This window comes from Mustela erminea, chromosome 13 (assembly GCF_009829155.1).
Source record: "Mustela erminea isolate mMusErm1 chromosome 13, mMusErm1.Pri, whole genome shotgun sequence".
NCBI classification, from domain to species: Eukaryota; Metazoa; Chordata; class Mammalia; order Carnivora; family Mustelidae; genus Mustela; species Mustela erminea.
In genome coordinates this window covers 26,950,534-26,976,077 of record NC_045626.1, presented here as the reverse complement: position 1 = coordinate 26,976,077, position 25,544 = coordinate 26,950,534, and the positions used below count along the sequence as shown (strand labels likewise).

The 25,544-nt window shown below is 49.6% G+C and overlaps 1 protein-coding gene across 1 annotated transcript in view; it reads right to left on the bottom strand.

Moving 5' to 3' along the window:
- Positions 1-303: 303 nt before the first annotated feature.
- LOXHD1 (lipoxygenase homology domains 1) overlaps positions 304-25,544 on the bottom strand; it is a 150,133-nt gene continuing 124,892 nt past the window's right edge. Inside the window, exons 34-40 of the mRNA XM_032310632.1 lie at positions 23,038-23,155; positions 22,044-22,218; positions 20,233-20,418; positions 14,093-14,263; positions 8,271-8,403; positions 6,525-6,683; positions 304-1,145 (exon numbers count right to left, since the gene is read on the bottom strand). Coding sequence (XP_032166523.1) covers positions 665-1,145; positions 6,525-6,683; positions 8,271-8,403; positions 14,093-14,263; positions 20,233-20,418; positions 22,044-22,218; positions 23,038-23,155 — 1,423 coding nt within the window. The 3' untranslated portion in view covers positions 304-664. The remainder of the gene's footprint in view (positions 1,146-6,524; positions 6,684-8,270; positions 8,404-14,092; positions 14,264-20,232; positions 20,419-22,043; positions 22,219-23,037; positions 23,156-25,544) is intronic.

The window sequence follows — 25,544 nt, the reverse complement described above, 5'->3', positions numbered from 1 at the left end:
TCACCCTTCCATTTCTCTTCCGTTCTCTGGGTCTCACCTGTCCACCTGGCAAGGCTTCTCCTTAAACGGTGGAAAGGATCATGTACATTTTCTCAGGCTCATAAATCCCCCCGGGGCTAAAGCACTTCCTCCCGATGTTTTTCTCCATTTGCCACTGGATTTATTGGAACTGGGGGAAAGGATGCATTTCTTAGTGAGCAGACGCCAAGATGACTTCTTTGTAGGGTGTGGCTGGTAATAATTTAATTAGCCCAGCTTTTTTGGGAAAAACACGTTAATTAGTTTTCGCTTAAAATACACCATCTCGATGGCCTCTTCTTCCCCACTTCTATCCCCTGGGTGAAGCCCCAATTTCCCATCCACACTTGGCAGCAAGTCTCAGCCTGGTTTGTTGCTGTTATTGGAAAAGAAAAACACGGAAGGTTATTTCAGTACCACACAGGATTATGACACACGTTGATGGATTCCTGTAGGTCTGGGAGACTGGGGAAGGGCAGGACGCCTCAAGTAGTCACCCACAGTGGCGTCCGGAGAACGTGAAGTTCCAGCCCACCCTTCTGGACCCCAGTCCCACTCCAGGGGGCTTTGAGAAAAGACTGCTGAAACCCAAGGTGGAGGTCAGGAGCATCTTGGTGAAGGAGTCAGAGGGAGGACCTCCAGCCCCTCAGACGGAAGGGAAGAGGTCTCTCCAGGTGAGCCCGTCCCCCCGCTTCTTGTCCAGCCACCTGCCGCAGTTGAAGATGGTGGCCACGCCAGTGCTGGTGTTGGTGACTTCCACCTTGTCCACCAGCCAGCCCGAGTAGTAGCCGCTGCTGTCATGTTCCACTCGAACCTTGCGCAGCTCGCCCAGCTCCAGCGTCTCCAGGAAGAAGCGGTCGGTGCTGCCGCGCTCGAAGAGGTTACGCATTTTCTGCTTCAGCTCCCGCTTGCCTGTGTCCCCATTGGCCCCAAAGATGGTCACGAAGACATTGGCATCGGTGCCTGCCCCTGGCTCATAGCCCGTCGTCACGATGACCTCATACTTGACTGGCACCAGGCTCTGGATCTTGCTGGCGAAGCTCTCAGTTGTCTTGGTGACCTCAAATACTTTGAAGTACTTCCTCTTCCTCTTCAGGGGGATGAGGGAGTCACAGTTGAAGAAGTACCTAATGGGGAGGGAGGAGGCTCTGTGGACACCGGCCGAGGCTCCCACCCTCACCCTGGGCCCCGGGTCCATACACGATTCCTTCCCCAGGTGGCAGGATATTGGGGCTGGAGATGTCTGCGTTGAAATACGAGAATGGAGCCTTTCTTATCTTAGAATTCACAGTGAGTGGCTTCTCTATCCTTGTAGTTGCTCCTTGGTTCTTCGACCCTGCCCCCTCTATATTCCACGTGTGATCCACCAGCAAATAGCATTGACCCCGTCTTTAAGATAGGTCCAGAATCAGCCACTTGAAAAAGTATGCGTTGGCTCACTATCTGCTCTGCTGTCCCTCTGGTCCAAGTCACCAGCACCTCCCCCTCAAGACAGATCAGACCCCCAGCTGGTCTCTCTGTTTCCTGCGGTCCATTCTTTGCACAGCAGCCAATTACTCTGCAGACATGTAAGCCCAAGAATGTAATTCCTCTGCTCAGAACCCTCTAATGGCTTCTTAGGTTAAGTAAAACCCACCTCCAAGACCCTTTGAGACTAGACCCTCTGCCTGGTGTTTGCCTTTCTGACCCGGCCGCTGGCCTTCTCTAAGCTCACTCCACAGCAGCCAGGTGGTCCCCTTGCTCTTTCAAAAGGACTGATGAATATTTCTACCCAGTTTTGCCACCTTCAGAGACAGCTGCAGGATCCAGAGTGACAGTCCCAGGCAAAGGCAAGTGGAAACGTCACTGGGGAATGTGTGCTCCCAAATCCCTTGCACTGGGCTGAGTTGAACTATGAGTGTGTGTGCATGGTCTGTAGAGTGAAAGGGGTAAGAGAAAGCCCTTATTGAAGAAACCACCATAAGCAGAAGCAAATCTAGGGACAAGAAAAATGGTCTCAGACCAAAAAGTCCCCTCTCTACCCCTACCCTACACAACGCCAATTTTAGCCTCTGGGTAATGGTAGTGAGCCCAATAATTCATCACAAAGGAAGAAGTCAGAGGGCATGGTGGGAAAATGCTGCACTGGGTCGCCCCAGCCCTGCCACCCACCACCCGTGTGACCTTGGACAAGCCAGGCCCCCTACTCCGACCTTGGTTTTCCCCTTGGCAATGCTAGAGGTTTGAACTGAACAACTGCTCTGGTTTCTTCCCACTCCCAACTGCTAGAATTTTAACAGCTTTGGAAATAAGCTCTCCTGGCACTGACTGATGACGTCAGGGAGGTAGCCCTGAGAGGGCGTGCCCAGCGTACAAAATCAGACCCCTCTTAGATCAAAATCCGTAACTGCGAAAAGAGTTGGCTTTCCTGCACGCTTCCTAAATGCCAAGCCTTTGCGCTCTTGCATCTCATTAGTTCCCACAACTACCCGGAGCTGTAGGCATCATCCTCCCATTTCACAGAAGGGGAAACTAGGTCTTGGAGGAGAAAAGTCACCACCTAAGGAGAGCCAGAACGGGGCCCGGGACCCAGTCTTCCTAGCCAGCCGAGGAGCCTGCCACTGAAAGACACGGGGAGGAAATCCTTGTTCTGCTTCAAGATCCCTCTTCCTCCAGTTACCACTTGATAAATGCGGATTGTTGTTACATGCCACATTTTCTTAGAGGGGATGTAACTTCATTCTTTGTTTAGACATTCTTTAAAAATGTATTTCTTTATGCAAATCCTCACTGATATACATAATTCTATATAAATGCACAGATCATGTGATCACATGCGTGTTTTTCTAAATGCACTCTTTTTCTTCTTTTCGCTTGGCTCTCTCTCCTTTTTCCCTCCTTCCTTTCCACTTCAACATCCCACCTTTACCTCAGATAACCCATGTAACAGTTGCGGGTGTATCTTGCCAAATTTCCTTCCATTTCACCCAATCCTGCACAGACCCACATAGACACAGACATATGCGGGACGTCAGTGTTCCCTTTACAAAATGGCATCGTATAATATGTGTTTTCCCATATCTTACTTTTCCTGGGAATTGCTCCAAGTCATCTGGTACATATTTAATTCATTATTTTTAATGGCTGAAAAATATTCCCTGGTATAGCTATAAGGAAAAGATTTCTAATAGATATAATTAAGATCACCCAAAAGGTGGGACCCTAGGGCTTTGTGGAGTTAAGACTCTAGATGTGGAAGGACACAATCCAGGCTTTTCCCACTAGAAATGAGGATAGGGTCATCAGAAAGAATAAAGGCAAAAGCAAAGAAAAACGAATGAAAAGAAATTAAATATATTTGAAAAACATGTAAATATGATCACGCTTCTGTGAACAGTGTGTAATTTGAATTTTTATAATGACTTTATTTTTTTAAAAGATTTATTTATTTATTTATTTGAAAGAGAGATACAGAGAATGCACAAGTAGGCAGAGCGGCAGGCAGAGGGAGAGGGAGAAGCAGGCTCCCCACTGAGCAGGGAGCCTAATGTGGGGCTCTATCGCAGGACCCTGGGATCATGACCTGAACCCAAGGAACCCACTCAACCGACTGAGCCACCCAGGTGCCCCATGACTGTAGATTTTATTTATTAGAGAGAGAGAGCACACATGAGCAAGGAGGGGTAGGGACAGATGGAGAGTGAGAAGCAGACCCCACGCTGAGCAGGGAGCCCGACTGGGAACTCAATCCCAGGACCCTGGGACCACAGCCTGAGCTGAAGGCAGACGCTTAACCAACGGAGCCACTCAGGTGCCCCAAAGACTTATTTATTTATTTGAGGTTGGGGAGGAGTGGGGTGGGGGGTAGAGAAACTCAAGTAGACTCCATGCTGAGCTTGGAGCCCAACGTGGGGCTCAATCCCACGACCTTGAGATTATGACCCGAGCAGAAACCAAGAGTCTAACGTTCAACAGACTGTGCCACCAGGGCACCCCAATAGGATTGTGTGTTATATATGATATTGGGCTAAAACAATAGTTATTTTTGGTTAAAAAAGAAAAGAAAAGAAAAGTCCCTGTGTGGGTCCTTGCACCAAAATCCTGAGGATCTTAGTGGTGAAGGAGGACTGGTTAGAAGGAGGAGTCAGAACTGGAAACGGTTAGAAAGGAAATTTTGAGATTACTGTGTTTATGGGAGATTGAGATTAAACTCTTTTGTAATTCACGGAAGCCCAGCTATTAACGGGACCGCGGATGCAGACACATCGTCCCTCAGGAACCACAGGCTTGTGCCCTGCCCACGCCGGCAGGAGTACGACCTGTGAGAGTGTCCTGAGTTGGGGTCCCTGTCAGCCACCCCTCAGCACCAGACGCCAGGGAACATCCAGCTCTTTTCCCAGAAGGGGACAGCGAGCACAGGGAGGTGATGGGAAACTGCCTGTGGCCAAACAGCCGACCAGATGACAGCCCTAGTGTCGGGGGTCTGGGCCCCCTGCACCTCCCTTCCCATTGGGAAGGTCCCCCACCCCATGGACATCCTTCCTACCCCTCCAGCCCTGGTGACATTGTGACAGAAGACTACAACTCTTGAGAGTGTAGGAATAGCAGCTTCTTTCCACTGGAAGAGAAATCCTGTAACTTGGCTCCCTGGACTGTGGGGTAGGAAGTTCATGGGCTGAGCCCATGTTTTTCCCTTCCTTCTGAGACTGGAAGGTGCTGGGTGGCGCTGAGATTTTGGGCTCCCTCTCTCACAGCCAACATTGTTGGTTTAAATCAACAGGGACGATTTCATTTTATTATCACATTGCATGATATTGTCTTGTCTGGTTTGGTCTGTTTTGGGGGTCTGCAGAGGTGTGGCGTGCGCAGCCATACTCCATGTGGCTGGCGGGATGTACCAGGTGACAGAAGGGGCTCTGACCTGGCCTGGGCTTGCTGGGTGAGTCGGGAACTTGTCTGGGCCTTCCGTGTCCCTGTTCTCCAGTACCCATCAGTGCCGCTCCAAGCAACCGCACCCAGAACTCTGGCAGGATTTATTGCACCTGCTGTTTTTTCTCTAAAATAACAATGGCTCACAGTGCAGCCTGAAAGGGACTCAATTATGTCCCAGCTCCAAATTCCTACATTGCAGCCCTAACCCCCAGTGTATGGCATTTGGATGGGATCTGGGAGGTGAGTAGGTTTAGATGAGGTCTAGGATGGGGCCCCTTGAGGGGAGTAGTGCCCTTATAAGAAGAGGAAGAGACACTTGCGTTTTCCCTTTCTCTCTCGCTCTTGCTCTCACTCTGTCTGCTGCAATGACACAGCAATCCAGGAAGAGAGACCTCGTCAGGACCCAGCGAGGCTGGTACTCTGACTTCCCATGTCCAGCCTCCTTAATGGTGAGAAACGGGTGTCTGCTCTTGGAGGCACCCAGTCTGTGGTCTTTTGGCGCTGCAGCCTGAGCAGGTTAAGACCGAAGCTTGGAAGTTAGAACACTTTCCCGGCGGATTCCCAAAGGGGCAGCTTGGTCTGAGGGAGCCAATCCCAGGATGTCTGCCTGCCGCAGGAGGTGGTGGGGGACACAGGCACACAGGGCTCTGAGAAGCTTGGGCTTCTGGAAGCTGGAGCCTAGAGGCCGAGCCTACACCTGGCTGCTGCTTCTGTCCGCTGCACTCACCGGGAAGGCATGGCCATGAGCAGGTCACCAGGAAGGCATGGCCACGGGCAGGGTCTGTGCCAGGAGGGGTGGGCCACAGTTCTTGGCGGGGGCCCAGCAAGCAGGCTGGCCCTGTGAGTTGTGCACCTCGCCTGTCACTCACTCCCCAGGCCTAGCCTCCCAGAGGCAAGCACTGCCCCCGGCGGCATCTCTTTCCTCCCCTTCTGGTGCCTCCAACACTGTCCTTCCTGCCTTCGAGGGCCTCCGGGCTCTTTCTGGCATCCAATGTGGTAACTAAGTGGTTTTAATTAGAAAAACTGATGGCTGTGGACTGTTACCCAGGTAACTAAAACCCTTAATCCTCCAGAAATGCCTGAGTCTCCAGAAGGCCCTGGAGGGTGGGGGTAGGGGGATGCAAAAGCTCCTTATCCAGAGTCCTCAGAGGCAGGTGGGCCATGGGGTGACTCCAGCTGGTCTCTGGTTCCCACTCTGCCCACTGGGAGGGCGGAAGCAGCCAGCTTCAAAGCTGTATTTCTTTGTCCTTGCTCAGGGAGGGGAGGGGAGGGGAGGGGAAGGGAAGAGCCTGCTGTCTGGCATTGTCTGGCTCACTCCGGGGGTTTTCCAAGGAAGCATCCCTGGATTAAAAGGCTGGAGCATCCAAGCTCATCTGCTCTAGTCCCTGTCTCTGAGGGTGGGCCTATGGCTCAGAAAGCTCCAGAACAGTACAGCTGCCTCCGCCCTTCCTGCCTTGCAAGTTTCCTGAACAAGGTGGCCTTGAAGGGGACAGCTCCCCGGGGTCTGGTGTCTTGCCTCTGCTCTAGCCCCTGTCCATCCCTGAAGAGTGAGCAGAACTTTGGGGGGGTGAGAGGGGCAGAGGCACAGTACATACACATTGCCGTACTCCATCTCCGTGATGGTGATGGTCTTGACATGCCAGACCAGCTCTCTCTTGGGGATGAACCGGTCCTCCCTGGCAAGGTGGCCCACGCAGATGGAGGCAATGTCCCCCAAGAAGATGCTGTCAAACTCAAACGTGTCTGTGGTCCCCCTGAAGGAAACAAAGATAGGCCCGTAAGAGCTGCCCGTATCCACTGAAGGAGGTGAGCATTTATTGAGTGCCTACTGCATACCAGGCACACTGGTCTGAGGAGCAGGGATGGAATGGCAACCACAGCCCGATGTCAGGCTCACGTTCTTTCAGGGGTTTGGTCTAGTTTTGGAACAAGACAACCACAGTCATTAAAAACCCCTGCCTGGGGACGCCTGGGTGGCTCAGTGGGTTAAGCCTCTGCCTTCGGCTCAGGTCATGATCTCGGGGTCCTGGGATCGAGCACCGCATCGGGCTCTCTGCTCAGCAGGGAGCCTGCTTCCTTCTCTCTCTCTCTGCCTGCCTCTCTGCCTACTTGTGATCTTTGTCTGTCAAATGAATAAATAAAATCTTAAAAAAAAAAAAAAACCAAAAAACCCTGACTGGTCGCAGCACCAGGGCAGCACCAGGGGGTGGGACCCTCATGAAGCAGGTGGAGCCGGGAGAAGGGGGAGGCCCTGGGCCCTGGGTGTTGAGCTGGGGAGAGTGTTGGGGTTCAGAGAGCAGAGCCATGGGAGGATGGGAAGAGGCCCCCAAGGGGAAACTGACTGGGGGCTTCGGGAAGGAGGCACAGGCTTTACTTGCGGGGTAATACTGGCTTGGCTGAAGCTGGGGTTCAGCCGGGGAAGTGGCAAGGGGAGAGGCAGGGTGCGGCCATCTGTGGCAGTCCAGAGTGCCAGTGTAAGGAGCTCAGACTTCGTCCTGATGCACAGGGAGTTCGAATGAGAGCTATAGTGGGTCACAGGCGGGGGAGACTTCTGTAAGCACTTCTGGAGGGAGCGGAGAGGCGAAGGGGGCATCTGGGCGGGTCAGAGGCGGCTCTGGTGTGGAGGAGGGGAGATTGTCCCGGAGTGCCTGCCAACCAGGAATGGCGAGAAGAAGTGCCTTTACCCGAAACTCCAGGCTGATTTCCCTACAGAGCATCTCGGAGGCTCTGTCCTCCCTTCCTCCCTCCAAGCAGAACTCAATTCTATGCTGTCTCTCATGATGACTCTCTTGCAATCTCATGGTTGAATGTTCTCTTTTTCCATGAGGCCATGAGCACCCGGTCTGCACGGACTTGGAGGAGGTCTGCAGTGCTCCCCGGTCCTGCTGCCACGAGGGCTCTCTTTAATTAGCTAATTACTAATTGTTGCCGTAGCTTTCTATTAACTTTTAAAAACTGAGATATATTTGACATAAGACTGTATAAACTTAAGGTGTATGTGTTAATTTCATACAGTTTTTATATTACAGCATGACTGCCATTGTAGCGATAATTAGTACCTCTAGTACATTACAGAATTAGTCTTTCTTTTTAATGGTTGACATAATTAAACTCTCATCTAGTAGCCTCTCTTGGAGTGGCAATCCCCTCCTTTCCCTTTTATAAGGGAAACTCCTCGGTCCTGACGAGTTTGCACAGGGCTGGCACACAGTAGGTGATCGGTAAGTGCAGTGTAGGCCCATTTGTATACTTATGGCGCCTACCAAGGGGATTGATTTTGGGGGTCCCTCTCTGACCCACCCCACCCACCATCACTCCCTTGTGGGAACCCCTCTTCCTACTTCCTAAAGGCCCGTTGTCGGGAAGAATTTTCCACGAGAAACTCTTTGGATCGGTTCTTCCGGCCTTCGAGGATGAGCCAGACGTTCTCCCTGGTTTCACCTCCGTTGCCTGTTTCAATGACGATCTCGTAGGCTGCGGTGAAGAAGGTGGGAGAGGGTCAGCTAGGGAAGCGCCCCCTGCCCGTGGCTTCCAGGTCCACCCTCTGATCTTAGACCACAGCCAGGGGACAGGATGGGGTCTCCGCAAAGAGGTACTACCAGGAGAGTCTGCCCTCCCCGCTCCGCCCCCAACCCGGGCTACTGTTAGAACCTCTTCCAGTTAGAGAACAACAGCTTTGCCCTGCTGGGAGGGAAGCCCCAGCAAGCAGTGGGGGAAGATGAGTTTGGGAGACGTGCTGGGGCCTGGTTCTCAGGGATGGACACCCCCCAAGATGTAAAATGGAGATCATGTGCAGAGAGAAGAGGACAGGGAAGGGTGGGCAGGCCAGACTCCAGGAGAGCTTTGAAGTTTGTACACAAGCGCCACGTCCTGCCCGGTCTCAGTTCTCACTCCGGTGCCCTCCTCCCCTGCACTGCCCTCGAGCGCGTCAGCATGCACTCAGCAATATTTGTTATGAGGCTGCCAAGCGTCAGGGTGCAGCTAGATTCTGGGGGACACTGGAACTGCCTCTACAGCCCCAGACACACACTGACTACCATAGCCCCCAGACGGAGTGTGCTACCCTGGCAACCCTGCAGCAAAGGGCTGAGGAAGCTCAGGGTGAGAGGAAAAATCAGTTGCCCATTAACTCTCCAACACCATCTTCTCGTATTTTCTTCCTTGCTCCCCCCATGCACTCTGCCTCCGTGCTGTCCCTGGAGCCCTGGGAGGTGCCCTTGCTCCCTGCACAGCAGTGCTGCCCCCCCCAACCCCTTGTTCTCTTCACTCCCACTCACTAGGCTCAGCCTTCACCTCGTCCTTGCTCATGAAGTCTGCCCCAGCCCCTCAAGATTGCAACCCTATGCACCCAGCACTCCTGGCCTGCCTTCAGGGGCTCCACATTTTTCTCTTCTTTTTATCACCTGTTACTTAGGAACATGCTGTGTAGTTTGCTTATGATTTTACCGTTCATTGTACTCCCCATCCCATCTGAATGTAAGCTCCATGAGGGCAGGGGGAGGTCTTTGTTTCATTTACTGATAGATCCCAACTGCCCAGAACAGTGCCGGGCACACAGGCACTCCACACATATTTGAGCAAATGAATGAATGATCCCGCCACAGGAAGCCTCACAAAGGAGGCAGCATTTGAGCCTGTGCTCAAAGAAGAGTGACGATGACCGTTGGCAGAAAATGAAAGGAGGTTCTAGGCAGAGGGAGGAGCACAAGCAAAGACTGAGGAGGTGAGGAGGGCTGGGAGTTCACGTGAGCCAGCGATCCCTCCCCAGGGACCAGGCCAGAGATGGAGATTTCCAGAGTGTCCCTTGTGCATGTGGCTCTTGGAGCAGTAAAGGAATCAGGTTTGGGATTCTGGATGCAAAGGACAGCCGTTTCTGCACCTTTCTCCCAGAGATGTGATATGGACAATGGAGAGAAGGCATGGCTGTGCCTACAGCTCGGGGTAATGTTAGCCCCTCTGCCCTTGTGACTTCTCTCAAGGAGAGCGTCTGCTGTTGAGATGAGGGAAATGAATCTGGACAAACAGGCAGGTAGCCAGTGATAGAGGAGGAAAGCCACAGAGAGCACATAACTCCTGAAGAAGACGAGGCTCTGTGGGTCCGTACAAATCGCAGCCCAGGACACTGAGGACCTACGATGGCTGAGCCGTTGTCAGCTCCCACCGCCATTCTGCTTTCCTCACAGAGGGTGGGCTGAGTTCTGCAGACCTAACACCTGGGAGTTGCAAGTGAATCCTGGGCTTTGTTGAGGAAATGGTTTGTTGGCCCCTGGGGAGGAGGCAGGAGCGCTAGGAACCTAGAGGCTCACTAGGTGAACTCAAGTCAGAGATTCAAGAACTAATGCGGATGGAGTGCAAATGGGCCATAATCCTTTCCCGTTGGTCCTGAGGGTAAGGAAGCCAAGTAAGGTGTGTCAGCAAGGACATTTAGAGAAATTGGGAACAAATGTTGCCAATGGCATCTGTGGTCTTTTGAGAGGAAGTTTCAGTGAACATAGTCCACCCTGTTCTCTTTCCCGGTATTTCATCAATGGCTCGATAAAAATGTGGAAGGCGTGCCTCTCAAATTTGTGTATATGTGGCTGGGGGGGAGGGGAATGGACAGAGGAGCACCAGGGACCTGAAGGAATGGGGCAGGTGGGAATGGTGAACCCAGGCTAGTGGCGATCAGTGTAAGGCCCCCCTCGAGGCCAGCACACCCACAGCGCAAGCCCGGCTGGAGAGAGGAGCACAGCAGCTCCGGCACGAGTCACCAGCACGAAGGGGGCGCCAGCCAAGCCACCATGGATGGGCTCTGGGGGGCATGAGTGGAGTTCAAGTGGCAGGACAGGAGAGGGAAGAGCAACCACCCTTGAAATCTTCCTCTTGGGCATGGCATCTGCGGAGGAAGATGAGCAAGAAATTCAGGCTGTCCTGTCATGTGAGAGGTGCTGAATAAACAGGGGTTGTCCTGAGGCAGGAACCGCAGGGGCACACGATGCTGGGACAGTGGGCGCCTGGAACTCGCTGTTCCAGATCACCTTGCCCATCTCACAATGTCAGGAGGCCTCCTGCTTTGTGGTTCAGATGGCCAGTCAGCTTCTTCCCTTGGGAGACACCGTCTTCTCTTCCGCTGAAAATGTTAAGTATAGAGTGACTGGTGCCTCTGGAGACAACCGAGTGGAAGCCAGCTCCACCTGAGACTTCCAAGTTCTGGGAAACAACACATTTCCTCTTTGCTGGAGCCTCAAGGTGGGTTCAGGCCCAGACAACCAAGAGTCCTGACCATTCCTGAAATGCTCTGTTTGACTCCACAAGAACGGGAGCTTCGAGAACTTGAGTACAAAGATGGATTTTCTGACAGAGCTGCCTGGTAAAGCAGGGAGTCCTCCGTCCCTGGGGAGCTGTCATCAAGCTGGACTATTTCTGGCCTGGAAACTTGGTAGATAAGGCTCAAAGAGCAGCGGTAGGAGGCATCAAGGGAGGGAGAACAGGAAGGGGAAGGGCTGTAAGAGGGGGGCCCTTCTCCTGCTGGAGGATGTCCCAGTGAAGGAGATCCTTCCAGGGTTGTGCGTGTGTGCGTGCGTGAGTGGGTGTGTGTACGTGCGTATGTGTATGTGTGTGCGTGCTTGTGCACACACAAACTTATAATACTACTGCTCAGCCCTTACTCTGGATTAATTGCAACAGAATCTGATATTGGGACCCAGATGTCATTGTTATTTAAAAGTTGCCGATGGCTTTCAGCTTTGCGGCATGCTGGAATCATCTGCAGAGGCAGGTGCTTGCAGAGGGCTGGGAGCAGCTCTGGAACTGCTAACAAGAGTCAGAGGTAAAGGCAGAGAAGAGGGGCTGCGCCAGGTGGAGCAACTGACCCATCTGGAGACCAGTCAAGCCCAGTAAAGACGAGATAGCCTGCAGCAGAGCAGTGAGCCCTGGACTAGGAATCAGGTCACCTGGGTCCTACCAGCTGTGAATGGGCCTTAGATGTGTCGCTTCACCTCTCCAGGTTTTGTTTTCCTTACTGCCGGTATCGAGGTGAGAATTTACACCCAATCCAGCTCAGGGGGTGGGAGTGGAACCGTGAAGGCCTAACGAGAACAGAGGTGTAGAGTGCTTCCCACGTATGAGGCTCTGTTCGCGCACTGTGCGGGTGTTGGTTCTCACAAGCAGGGTACCTGGAAGCGCCCCGAGGCCACAAACACTGAGTGCCACTAGGGCAGGGTCTTGATTTCACCTACTGGTGTGTCCCAGACTTCAGCAGGGGTTGTGGCATTTGGGAGGCGCTTCGTAAACGTCTGCCAAGTGGCTAAATAAAGGTAGCTGAGGACTGGGATGTTTGGCTCCAGCTGTGTCCGAGGCTCTCCCCAGTGTGACCCTCCATCTGAGGACACAGGTATGGTCATCTGTCCCCGTGCCATACCTTGAGGGCACCACGCTGCCATCCGTGGCCTCTAAGGAAAGACAGATATCCAGGACAGCTCCTGGGCTGCCTGCCCCTGCTGTCCAATCTCCCGTCTGTAACATCCTTCCAGAACTAACCCAAGTGCTGCTCCCCTCGGCCATCTCCCTGCTAACCCAACCCCCGAAGGTCTTAGCAGCTGCTTGGCTGGAAATCTTCGAAGGAGACTCGGTGATTATACTCTGAGCCACACTAATCTCTCCTCCCCTGGAAGCCAACAGCCTGGAGGAGCCTCTATGGAAGGGGTTTAAGGCTTCCTATTGCATGAAGGGCTGACGCTTCTCCCTCTAACAAGATATGAGGCTCTAAGAGAAAGGACCGCTGCTTCTCTTCGCTGAGCACTAACTGCACACTTATTGTCCCAAAGCTTGTAGAGCTGCAGAAGGCTACAAACATGAGTGGCCCTGTCCCTGACCTCTGGAAGCTTCTAGCTGTATAGGGACACTAACCATGTGCAAAAGCTGATACAAATAAACTGGAGGTCACGGTATGCACCACTCACGCATCTGTCACGAAGCTGGGCAACCGGTGACTCCTCTGTAAGTGTGGGGTCTAACCTCTGAATCAGGGAGGAATCCTTGCACCATAAACCTGACCATAAACCTGACAACATCCTTTGGATGTTCCCTGGGACATAATGCTCACCATCTCTTGGAGAAGTTAAGGTCACGATTGGATAGTTTGGATGGTGTGGCCAACATGAATGGGTGGCTTTCTACCAGAGAGCCATGCTTCCCTTCCATGGTATACAGTTTTTCCCCTGGAGGGGCTGTCCAGCCAGGGACTACATTTCCCAGGTGCCCTTGCATCTGGGTAGAACCAAATGATTAGTTCTCACCAACAGAAAGTGAGTCAATTTGTTATGAAAGTAGGGACGCATGCCTTCTCCATGCTCTTTTTCCTTTTGCAAGAACTTTGGGAGCCCTATGTTGAAAATGGCAGAGACACAGATCAAAAGACCTTGGGTCCCTGAATCACAATGTGGAAGGTCTCCTGCCAATGACCACACTGGACGGTTTATCACATGAGTAGAAATACATTTTGGTTTGTTAAGCCATTGAGATTTGGGGGTTCACCTCTTACTACAGTTAGCATTACCTTGAAAACTGGGGTTAAAAAAATCCTTTCTTTACACTGGGCTCTGCCTTTGGTAAGACCTTGAATCTGCTGAACCTAGACTACAGGCATCTGTAATAAAGGAACATCTCCCTAGTCCTGGGATGGCCATCCACTTGGGGGATCAATTACTTTTCCCTTTAAATATCCCCTGCGGATCTAAGAAAGAGGCTGCAGGAGAGGCTGGCTCCTCCTACACATTCTGTTTCCAGAAGTCTTGATTTGTCAGCTGTTGCCACGGGCCCCAGTTGTATGGAGCCCATGATACAAAAATAAACCAGAGACAGAGCTTCCCACTCAAGTGCCCAGCCCAGCCCTCAGGGCAGGGTGAGCTTGTCCCCTGTGGTTTTCTGGCTACCTAATTAGTCCCTGTGATTGGGGCCAAGATCTGGGACCAATGTCTTGGCTGTTCCAAGTTCGCCAAGGAATATTTAGGGTATTTATTTATGTACCTTCCCAAAATTCTTTCCTTCATAGGACCTCTGAGTCCCCTCCAGCTGTAACAGTCTCTACTTCAGATTTACCGACACCCTTCCCCACCCCCTCCTGAGCCACCTCCCATCTAACACTGAAGACTCAGCCCACGAGTCACACCTGCCCCCCACGTACTGGTCTCCTCCAGCTCATCACGGATCTCATTGTTGGCACAGGCAAAGTCACGGAGCGTCTGCCTGTCTCCCTCACTCCTGGAGAGCCAGCAGTCACACTGGAAGCGGAAGGTCTCATCACGCGAGTTGTCCTTCACGTCGATGTAGCTCAGATGCCAGCCAGGAAAGATCCCTGTGGAAAAGACTTCGTGGGGACCAGGAGCTGAACACGCTGTCTCGCTTTCAGCTGTCTGCTGCCCCCTGCCCACTGCCCGTGAGGCCCCACACGAGTTCTCTGTCCTCTCTCGGCCTGGCTTTCTTTGTTGAGGAAATGAGGACATGGGCTAGATGGTCTCTGAGGGCTCCTCTAGCCCAGGGCCAGTAATGCTTTTTGCAAAATCCTTAGTCTGGGGTTCATGAGCCCTTAGAAGATCTGTGTATGGGAATGAAGCAGTCTAGCGGCTGGGAGAAATTGTGCTGTGATTACATGTTTCACCAGGGAGAGAGCTCATAACTTCCACCAGGTTCACAATGGGGGCCACTGACTTCTGGGGAGTTCACACAGCTGAAGGACAAATCCTATTACTTCCTGACACCAGTATGCACCTGACTCAGGCCGGTTATCCTTCCAGAATTCGTTCTGGCATCACCCCCTCCGGGAAGCCTTCCCTAGTGTCCCCTGATTGCCCAGTAGGCCTGAACCTGCCTTGGCCACACGCTGACCTCCCCGTGTCATCATTGTTTACGTGTCTCTTCCCCTGACCATGAGCTTTTGGGGGACAGGGACCTGGTCTTATTTGTTTTTGTTTCCCTAAAGCCTTGCCTATTGCTGGTCATGTAGTAGCCACTCCATGAATGTGGGCCGTGTCTGTTATGACGTTGAGGACCTTGGCTGTTCAGCTGTCATAGAAGGGATTTGAGGCTGCTGCTTCTTCAGGGTATATGTTAAACTTGAAAGGTCTCAGCCTAATACTGAACATACAGTTACTTCTGCTGTAACTGGCAGGGCTTCTTTCCGAAGTGCTCCCCCCAAATCACAGCTATCAAGTATAAATCTCTGTATTTGCCGTGGCAGCTATGTCTTATTTGTACCTCATACTGGTGCAGTTACTCTCTGAGAACTCGGAAAACCAAAGCACCCATCACACATGGGGGAAATCCTGTTGTGTGACAGGTTACGGGGTGGTACCGGCTGCTCATTAGTTGTCCACAGGCAACCTTGCAAGGAAGGCACGGATATGCTCAAGTGTCATGTCTTGACCTCCCATGTCACCTGGGCCTGTCCCCACCAAAAAGCCATTCTCTAGGATTGGACACTGCCTCCAGCAACACCTGTAGATCCTGCTGCTGGCCTCAAGGGTCTTATAAGCACAAAGACACACAAAGATGGACACACACTTCTATCCCTCGGCTTTCTGGGGATGGGGAGCGGGGAGTGGATGTGGAGGCTCCCGGGCTGGGCATACACACCAGCAGTCCTAGGATAGCTTAATTCTGGATTAAAGGCTCTTCATATATTTTTTTAAACATAGATCTGTACTGAAGTAAAAACCCAGGAGTCCTGAAATAATTACGTTAAAATTTAAAATACTTCTGTTGAGTTAAACAGTGGTAAGTAATTTTATCGATAAACTTAGAAAAACGCAACAATATTTTTACTTTTCCACATTGGGGCCAGTTCTGACTATAAGGTTATAAATTGGCTGCTTTCTGAGATGATGACATCATGAAACTGATTCAACCGCTTAATAATCCCTGGTGTGTTCAGTCTGGAAATGATGCACAGGAGAGCCGTTGGAGTCCTTACAGACCTCCAGAGTGGAACAGAGAAAGGGAGAGGCAAGTAAAAACGAAGGCAGAGAAAGAGAAGCCAAATGTTGGTGCCCTTGGAAGGTGTAGGTGTGTGTGTGAAGGAGAGAGCAAGAGAGCAAGTGGGAGAGAGAGAGATTCTGTTTTCCAGACCTTACCCAAATCAATTACAATAGGGTCTCTGGGGTAGAAGCCAGGCATCAGTGGTCTTTACAGTTGCCCAGCAATTTCAATGTAGAGCCAAGGCTGAGAACTAGGACCTGCACTGCAATCACCTGGGCCCCCCATCCTGGAGAGTCTGATTGAGGGGGTTTGTAATGAGGTTCAAGAATTTCCATCTCTAACTAGTTCCTTGGTCATGCTGGTGCTGCAGGTACCAGAGTCACATCTTGAGAATCACTGGCTTAATGATCTCTCCTGACTCCAGGATGACGGTGTTTCAATGGCTCCATGACAAAATAATCAATGGGAATTAATGGGTAATTATAAGTGTGTGACTGTGTGTGTATGGGTGAGTGTTAGTGGAGAGGGATGACGTTAATTGGAGAGGTGGGTCATCGCAAGATCATGTCTGTTGCTGGAACACACTATTCACCCTGCTTCACAGCCCAAGTAGATTTCACTCCTGAATTACTTCTTGGACTCCAGGCAGGGTGGTGACAGTGAGCGGAAGGGAAAGGTGGATTCTGGGCTGGCTTTAACTTTATCCACAGACAATTCAGTGCTCTAATGGAGCAGTGAAAGCCACTGGAGATGGAAGAGAAGGAATGTGTCTGGCCTGGGTTGCCCTGGTGCTTGGTTGCTTCTCTTCCCACCCTTCCCCCCTTTCCCCTGTCCTCTGAAAGCATGGCCTTGTCTCACCCATCTCCAATTCTCTTTTCAAGTAGGAGTTCTTAAAAAACAAACAAAAGCCCTCCTTCCATGATAAATAGCAGGCTAACCCCAACTCCTTTAAGATGAAAGAAACTTGTCTTCAGATCTTTTCTCATTGTTGATTTAGTTGCCTTGTTTTGGATATGTTCAGTGTGATTGAAAGGGACCCTACCACCATGAACTCTACTAAGAACCTATCAGACATGCAGCTGGAAACAAGCAGCTCTGGGGGCTGATATCACACGGTTGGCTTTTACTGGTGAAGACGAATCCGCAGTAACAGCTTGCCTAATGGTGTGGCCAGCGCTAGCCTGATGGTGGAGAACCTCCTGACCCTGTGGAACAACAAGGAGCCATCTGAAAGCCACCATTAGAGAGTCCATTTCTTTACAAAGTCTCCTCTTCTAAAAAATTTATTTGAGAGAGAGAGAGAGAAAGGGATAGTGATTATGCAAGAAAGAGCATGAACAGGGGAAGGGGCAAGAGAAAGAGAGGAAAGCAGGCTCCTCACTGAGCAAGGAGCCTGATGTGGGACTTGATGCCAGGACCCTGGGATCATGACCTGAGCTGAAGGCAGATGCTTAACTGACTGAGCCACCCAGGTACCCCAAAGTCCCCTCTTTTAAAGTTTTACTTTTTAAATTTTTTACACAATGATAGTAACTCCCCATTGCTGGACACCTTTTGACTCACAGCCAATCCATATCAGATCATATCTGCCACATCCTCTTCCATAGTTGTATGGTTTTCCTTTCCATGCACACACCAGAAATCAAATACCCACACACTACCTTGTGGACACATAGCTGTTCTCCAGAATTTCACTTGCATTTTACAGAATTTATAATATTGATGCTGTAGTTCTTATCCTTCTACATATATCACAGTGATCTTTTAAAATCATAGATTAAATTTTGTGGTAAAAAGTTCTTCATGGGGCACCTGGGTGGCTCAGTCAGTTAAGCGTCTGCCTTCAGCTCAGGTCATGATCCCAGAGTCCAAGGATCAAGCCCTGCATTGGGCTCCCTGCTCAGCTGAGAGTCTGCTTGTCCCTCTCCCTCTGCTTCTCCCCCCTAGTAGTTCTCTCTCTCTTGCTCAGTCTTTCCCAAATAAATAGATAAAAATCTTTAAGAAAATAACTAAAATCTTTAAAAAAAGAAATCTTTAGAAAAAAAGTTTTTCATTTCCCCAGAGTTTTCATCAGAGAAAGCAAGCAAGCAAGAAGAATTAGAAAATAAAAACAGTATGTTATAATTTGTTCTGTTATAAAAGCTATGGAGGTAACTGGAATTAAGAGGAAGAATAAATCATTCACCTTTATTTTCTTCTCTGGACAATATTTTCATGGTAATCATGGGAGCATTTTTTTTTAACAAAAGAATTACAGTTAATAAGTGGCAAAGAAAGGACAACTAGAAAGGCACCACTTGTAATCCTAATTGATCATCACTGGATGAAGCCATTAGATGAACAGTTATTGGCGGGGGAAGGGTGTCAGGGTAACCAGGCTGACAGTCCCTGGATCCACTATTTGGTGTGAACATCAGGAAGAGTAGGATTGCTGTGAGGTAATGGGAAGTACACAGTTGCATTTTAAAGAAAGATGCCAAAGAAAGTTGAACCTGAATCCAAGCATGCCTTTAGAGCTGACTTCCAAATTGTAGGAAATATGGGGACTCGAGAGGCAAAGACACTACAGTAAGCAGATAAACACTAGAATCTAAACGTTCTAGAATGTCCAGAATGTAGACATTCTATAGATCATTGGCCCAATCCATTCCACAAGCAAATGGCATGACGAAAGAAGTAGGCATGCTCTGCTTTTGAAGAGACTGAAGGGAGACGGCAGCTATACACGGAGTGGAGACCTTGTTTGCTTCCAGGTTCAAGCAAACCCAAAAGTACAAAGGCATTTTTTTTTTTTTTTTTACATTAAGGAAATTGTTGTATGGAGTGGAAATCAGATGACACAAGGAAATCATTGTTTAGTGTGATCGTGGCATTGTGTTTCACTTAAAAATGTCCATTTTGAAAAGTGAAACATACTAAATATGTTTGGGATGAAATAATATGAAGTAAGGGTTTGATTTTATATAATCTAACAACCAAAACGAAATTAAGAAAGAAAAAGAAAAAGTGAGAAGGGGAAAGCAGGTCTGACAACTCAGAATCGTTGGATCTATGTGATGGTTATGTGGACGTTCATTATACCATTTCCCTCATTTTTGTTCATCCTTAAAATTTTTCATGAAAATTACTGGATAAACAAAAAAGATGGAAAGATAGATTCAAAGAAAGAGATGACTGCCATGATATTAAGTTAACTAAACATTTGTAACTTATGAGGCATCACAACTTTTTTTGTGGAAGTCTCTCAAACGAAATATTTTTACCCTCATAAATTGCTATGCAAGGGAAGCATAATGTAGCTTGAATATTTTTAAACTAAATATGAAAAAATGTGGCATAGAGAGAGAGAGCTTAAGGACATATTTAGCTGTCTTGGCTTATATTAACATTTAAGCTTCCATCTATGGAGGAGAAAGTTACTATAAAGAGGAAGCTAGGCACAGAACCTGGACTTCCCTGTACCTCTCCTGACCCTACTATCCCAACCACCTGGGTTCACTGAGGATACAGATAGACATCTTCCTTTCCCTGCTTTCAGATCCAAAGTCTGGCTGGAGGGGAGGAGGCCCACTTCTCTGCCTACAAAGGAAAGAGGATAACGTCGGTGCCCGGGGTTTCTTTAAGGCGAGGAACAAGGCAATCAGATAGTCTTGAGTTACCCAAGGGACGAACCAGACTGTTTGAAGAGCTTGCCACCTAAACCACAGTAGTAGCAACAAACAGTACAGCCGGACGCGAGGAGCTGTCCACGGTGCTGAGCTGCCTCCCTTTTCTTTTGATAGTGAGGAGCCAAAATGATTGGCTGTAAAGTTTTTGTATAGAGGAAAAATAAATCAAGAAAAATGAGAAACTCTAGATATGTGCATAGTTGGTGTCGGGGACATGGTAGGAAAACCAGTATTAGTGGACCTAGTCATGAACCTGGGATTCATGGCCAGGACTTAATTTTTGAAAATATTAAGGCATGGGGAAAAACTGATTCCATGGAGATGTAGGTTTCTTGTGACTGCAGCATGAAAAAAAATCAGGACTGAGTCTGAGAGAGTGAAATGTGGCTATAAATAAATTCCATTAAAACTATATTAAGTCCCTACTATAGTACAGGCAGTGTGATAGGCATTACGGAAAGAGCAATGACCAAGACAACGGTGTAGTTAGGAACCAAGCTTGATTTCTAAAATTTGTCTAGAAACACAGGACGTTTCTAACTGATGGAAATGTCAAAATGGTGGCAACCAACAGTTTTTAGTTGTCTGCCACCTTGTGGTAGGAGGGTCAACGTGCTGCCAGGGGGATGGTGGAAAGCTGAGGTTTGCTATCCCCACCACCCTGACCTTGAGCAAGAGCTACCTTTGTTGTCATGCCAGACCCTCAGCTTGCAGAGGTGGCCCAGGCTCAGCATGTCAGGGAAGTTGAATGTGTCTGTGTTGTTCCGCTCAAACTTGTTCCAATTGGCTGACTGCTTCAGGGCCAGTGTCCCGCTGTCCCCATTCTCCCCGAAGATGATGATGAACACATTGGCATCGGTGCCTGCTCCTAGAGGGTATACAAAATAAGGGTTCTGGGTGTTTGCCTCTTCAACACACAGTCTACTTGCTCTGGTTCCCACCCTGGCTTTCTTGGAGGAGCCATCAGTGCAGATGGGAAGTTTAATGTTGATGAGGCCAGTGGGGAGGTTGGAAAGAGTTGGTTAGTTTTTTGAGACTTCTGGGTCTCCAATTCTATCTTTCATCTTATCTCTGTGTCTTCTAAATGCTATTGGGCTAAATGGAGTCTGGTTAGCAAGTATGAGTGGTCTAGTGCAAAAACTCATTTATTTCTGGGGAAATACACCCATACTTAAAAAGTATGCCATGAAGACTGGTTTTTCAGGTTAGAAATCTAGGCTCCTTCCTGCACAACATGGATTGAGAATGAAATAGGAAAGTTCCTTATTCCCCAGATCTATCCCTGGTTGACAGTCTATACTAGAGCTTTGTATCATTTGCTTAAGCCAAATAGAGGTATTGACCCTAGTTAAAAAGAAAATGTTTCTGAAAGGGGTGACTCTGTGAAGCTTTCCTGACACATACACCCTATGGTTATCATGGGATTTATCAACTATTTTCTGAGAACACATCATGAGGGGATGTAGGGGTAAAAAACATGTGGGCACTTGGAACTTTTAGCAAGAAGAGTGAAGGCTCCATTGTTAGGAGAAAGGAAGAAGAGAGGTACCAACAAACTTACCTGCTACCTGGGCCCACACTTACTCCAGAGATCTTACCATGAGAGCTTAATTTCTTTGGCTAAATGCTTCTTTGTTGAAAATGTAAGCTTTTATGGCCTACAAGCTAACCCCTCACAAGACATTTATACTCAGTGTGAATGAGTTTGTCACATTCCTTGTAACAGGTCCTGGAGAACAGTTTGATATAGAGAAGGGTAAGTGGGAGACATTGTTTCCACGATGGGAGTGTATTCCCATTCAACCTCAGGCCTTTGCACAAACTAGCATTTTTGCTTGGAAGGTCCTTCAGCTGGTTTTCCATCTACCTCAGTGGCTTCTGTTTGTCTTTCTGCACTAGACTTTGGTATCTCTTCTGGGAATACCTCCATGACCCTTGCTCCCCAGCTAGATAAAGAACCCTCTTCTGGGTCCCCCAGCTCCTGTGCAGACCTCTGCCAGAGCTTAGTTCACTGCCATTGTTCCCCTAGAATGTCAGTCTTAGTTCACTGTCATCGCTCCACTAGAATGTCAGACTCATAAGGGCTCAGGGTCATCTCTCCATCCTAAGACTCCAGACCAAACCTGGCACACAGAAGATGGTTGCCAACCATCTGTGTGTCAAGGAACCCAAGGGCATCTGAGATTCACAGCAGCATGAAGACAGAGGGCCTCTGAGTCATGTTCCTGCATAGTTTTCCAAAGTGCTGACCATGGTGCCCAAACTGGTTCTCCCAGACCTCCTTGAGGGAGGAGGAGGAGAGCCAATTCAGTCACTGGGAAGAAATACTTTGTCTGGACAGAAAGTGACACATGGTGGAAAGGATTTGCGTTTGGAAGGTCAGCCAAAGAAAAGTGAGAGCCTGACCAGAGCCCAGGGCCTGAGCCAGAATTTGAGGAAGGGCAAGTGGACTGGGATGTGGGACTGGGAGATGGGACAGATGCCCTGACTCACCCAGGATGTCACTGGTCTTGACTGAGACAGTGTAGGAGGTCCACTCCATCATCTCTTCCCCATCAATGACAGCACACATCTCACACACGAGGGTCTTCTTGCCCTTCCGCTGGGACAGCCAGTCTCCATAGTAGAACATGGTCAGGTCTCCAGTATTCATGCACTTCAGGAGGATCTGGATGAGAGGAGCCAGTGTGGGAACCCTCCCTCACCTCCACCAGCTGTCCACCTGCAAACACAGGTCCCTTTCCCGAACCCCAAGGACCCATGATTCCAGACCCAAGATGAATTCTTCTGATCAAGATTCTCTGGGAAAAAGACTGAAACCCCTTAGTTTGGGGATTTGGAAATGGGTAATGCATTCAAACCTGTTTCTGAGAGGTACCTTCATTGTGCACAAGAAATGTTTGTTGAATAAATGACAGAAAAAGGGACCAACCAAACCACTGTCAGCCATAAATACCTCTGGTTGGCCAAGTTGTCCTTGGTGTGGGCACCATATTGTTGGATCAAGAAAAATCTGCTAATGGCTGTAGAGGGGGAGTGGGAACCTCAGGGTACTCAGGATAGATAGCCTTTGGTGGCTGGGAGATTTGAGGACTGAATCAGAGAGAGCAGAGCCTGAGATGGAAAGAGAGGCAGCTACCTAATGTGTGATCCTAGGGCACCCAAATCTCCCTTCCATCCTGCCCGAAGTGCCCAACATTAGACCCTGTGCTATCCCGGTTGTTGCTGCTTCTCTCTCTATCCTCCCAATTGACCTCCTCCAAGAAGGACGTGCTAAGTCTGTCCACACTATACTGACTGCACATACTGAGCACAAACAACTAAAACTACGTTCTCTGGTTAATTCAAGCCAAAGGGCTCACCAGATCACTAGGTCTGATTCATGTCATAACCCTCTAAAGTGACATTTTCTCTTTAACCAGGTCCACTGAATAACCAAGAAGAGCAGGAAGAAGGGTTGGGCTATGGCTGGAAGGAAGATATTTACCCTCTCCAGGAACCACTCGGGCCGGCTGCCCAGGCCATCAATTCGGATCCGCATCTTGGTGAACGGAGCAATGTCCAGGATCTCCATGATGAAAGTGTCATTCTGCTCCCGCTCAAATCTGGGGAAGAGAGGAGGGGCGTGATGTAGGATGCTGGCTAGAGTGAGGGGTTAGGCCTGAGAGAGGATGGAAAGGGAGGCTCCCAGCGACGCCCCAGCAGTCTGTCCCTTGCACCCCAGATGTGTTCCTAAAAGACTGGGTTAAGTGAGCCTGGCTGAGAGCCATGACCCTGAATCAGGCTCTGGATCCTAATCTCATTCTGCCAGCCACCTAGAGCAGTCCGAGCTTCTCTCTGGGACTTGGTTTCCTCATCCTTATTCTGGTGGAAATGACACTGGTCCTGTCAGGAGGACCAAAAGAATGTGACATCAACTTAAAATGTAAAAGGAATTCCATATCTGCAAGGCTTCAGATGAGATTCTAGGAGTGACAGGGCTGCCATGAATGGTGGGGCAGCCTGTACACTGCTCAGCTTAGATGGTACCATTTACATTTTTCTGTACACAATCTGCAAAACTAAATGCAGAGGCCTGAGATTGGGTAATGATACCAATAACTATTAAATGGCAGGCACGTAGAGGTAACATTGCTTTTGGTGCGATTACTATTTTTCTGCTAAATGACCTCATCCTCTCAGAGACACTCTGTCTTGCTTTCTTACTGCTCTTCCTACAGGGCTACATGTATAATGCAACCTTCAGTGCTGCTTGCTTGACTGATAACTGATTCCAGATAATGCTGCTGATAAGCCTTGGGGGTAATGCAAGTGGCACTGAAGATAGGAAGATAGGATGCCACTAGGCGATTGGGCTTCCTTGTATATAAGACATATGTTTAAAAACAGAGGCCACAGCCGGAGGGGGTTGGGACCGAAAATGCTGCAAACCAAGAACTAGTCCTTTTCTCAGAGGCAGTGGAAGAGCAGAGGTCTAATCCTTTTTGATAACTTACTCATCTGTATTTTATGATTATTAGCAGCGAAGGCATTCTCCCGGAAGTCTGCTCTAAATCCCTCCTGCTCTAATTTAAGCCCTGCCTGTTGTTCTGGTCCTGTGGAAACTACAAAGGCGTGCTCACAAGTCTCCTTGTCGAGCTCCGTAACACATACTGGAGATTCTCTCAAATAATCTTTCAACGAGTTGATTCCTCACCAGGTGCATAATTTTGCAGATTTAAGGAACTTTAGAATTCTTTGCTTTGAAAAAAAAAAAAAAAAAGAATTCTTTGCTTTGTGTTTCTCTTGAATTTTCACTCTTTGAATTTAGCCAAGTATTCCCATTTTATGGAGATTTTATGGTGGGGCAGTATAAAAGGGAGAAAGAAATAAGCTTTTCTTCTAGAAGACTAAAGAGTGGATGACTGTGCCCCCTCATCCTTTATTAGAGGCTAGACCCCAGTCCCGCCTGGGTGGACCGCCTCTCCGCAGGGTAAAAGGCCCACATCCACAGTGGAAGCCCCTCCCGGGCCCTTCATCCCTCCACGACTCACTGGCCGCATGTTTCCAGCTGTCCCACTCCCTCACATACCTCAGCTGACATGTAGGAGGGCTCCACTTTGAGAGGCTACCTGGGGAGAGGCGGTCATCCTCCGATCCAGGTCTGTTTGCCTCTGGCTCAGAAAAGCGGGGCTGCCAAAGTGGTCCAGAGCCTGCCCTGCTCCTCTGCTCAGAGGGGCCTCGACTCAGCAGCAAAAGAGGTAGCGTTGCGGGGGTGGGGTGGGGTGTGTGCGACCTTTGGCTGCCCCTCAGTCCTTTCCTGTTCTGGTTTCCTTCCCTTCCCTGACCCCCACCAAGGGCTGTCCTTGGGAAAGGGCCTAGCACCCACTCACTCACTGGTCTCTGGGACTCAGAACAGCCAGAGAGCTAACCAGGGCCCAAGTTTTCATGTGGAAAAGCAGCTATTTGATGGAAGAATTTTAGACATTGCTAAGAAGCTAGGGAAGGTTTGTGGGTAGCCCTGCAAAAGGGCTGGCTGGAAGACAGGGAGAAAAGGTATGGGGTCCAAAGCTGGCCTCTCCGGGAAAGCTGCCTAAGCAGTCAGCTTTGGTGCCACTAGAGGCATGGCCGGGGCTCTTAGGAATGGCAGGGGTCAGAGCCTTGGCTATGGCTTCAGGCTAGACCTAGCTTTAGCTGCTTCCAGGCTGGACTTTACACCAAGAGCCATCTAGTTCATGCCCTGCCACCTCCAGTGATGGGCCCCCTGTCAGGCTGGGGCAGCCCTTTTTCTCTCTGGATGGCTGGGGCCAACTTTTAATAAGGTTGGTTTACATGGAGCTGAGCCTCCCCTCACGGGTCACAGCTCTGCCCAACAGAGCTAATGGTTTCACTGTCAACAGTTCGGCCACACCCAGTGCCATGCAACAGTCCCATGCAACTGGCCATCTGACCTCTATTCTCTAGGCCTCCATCAGTGGAATATTAGGCAGCCGTGAAAATGAGCAAATCACAGCC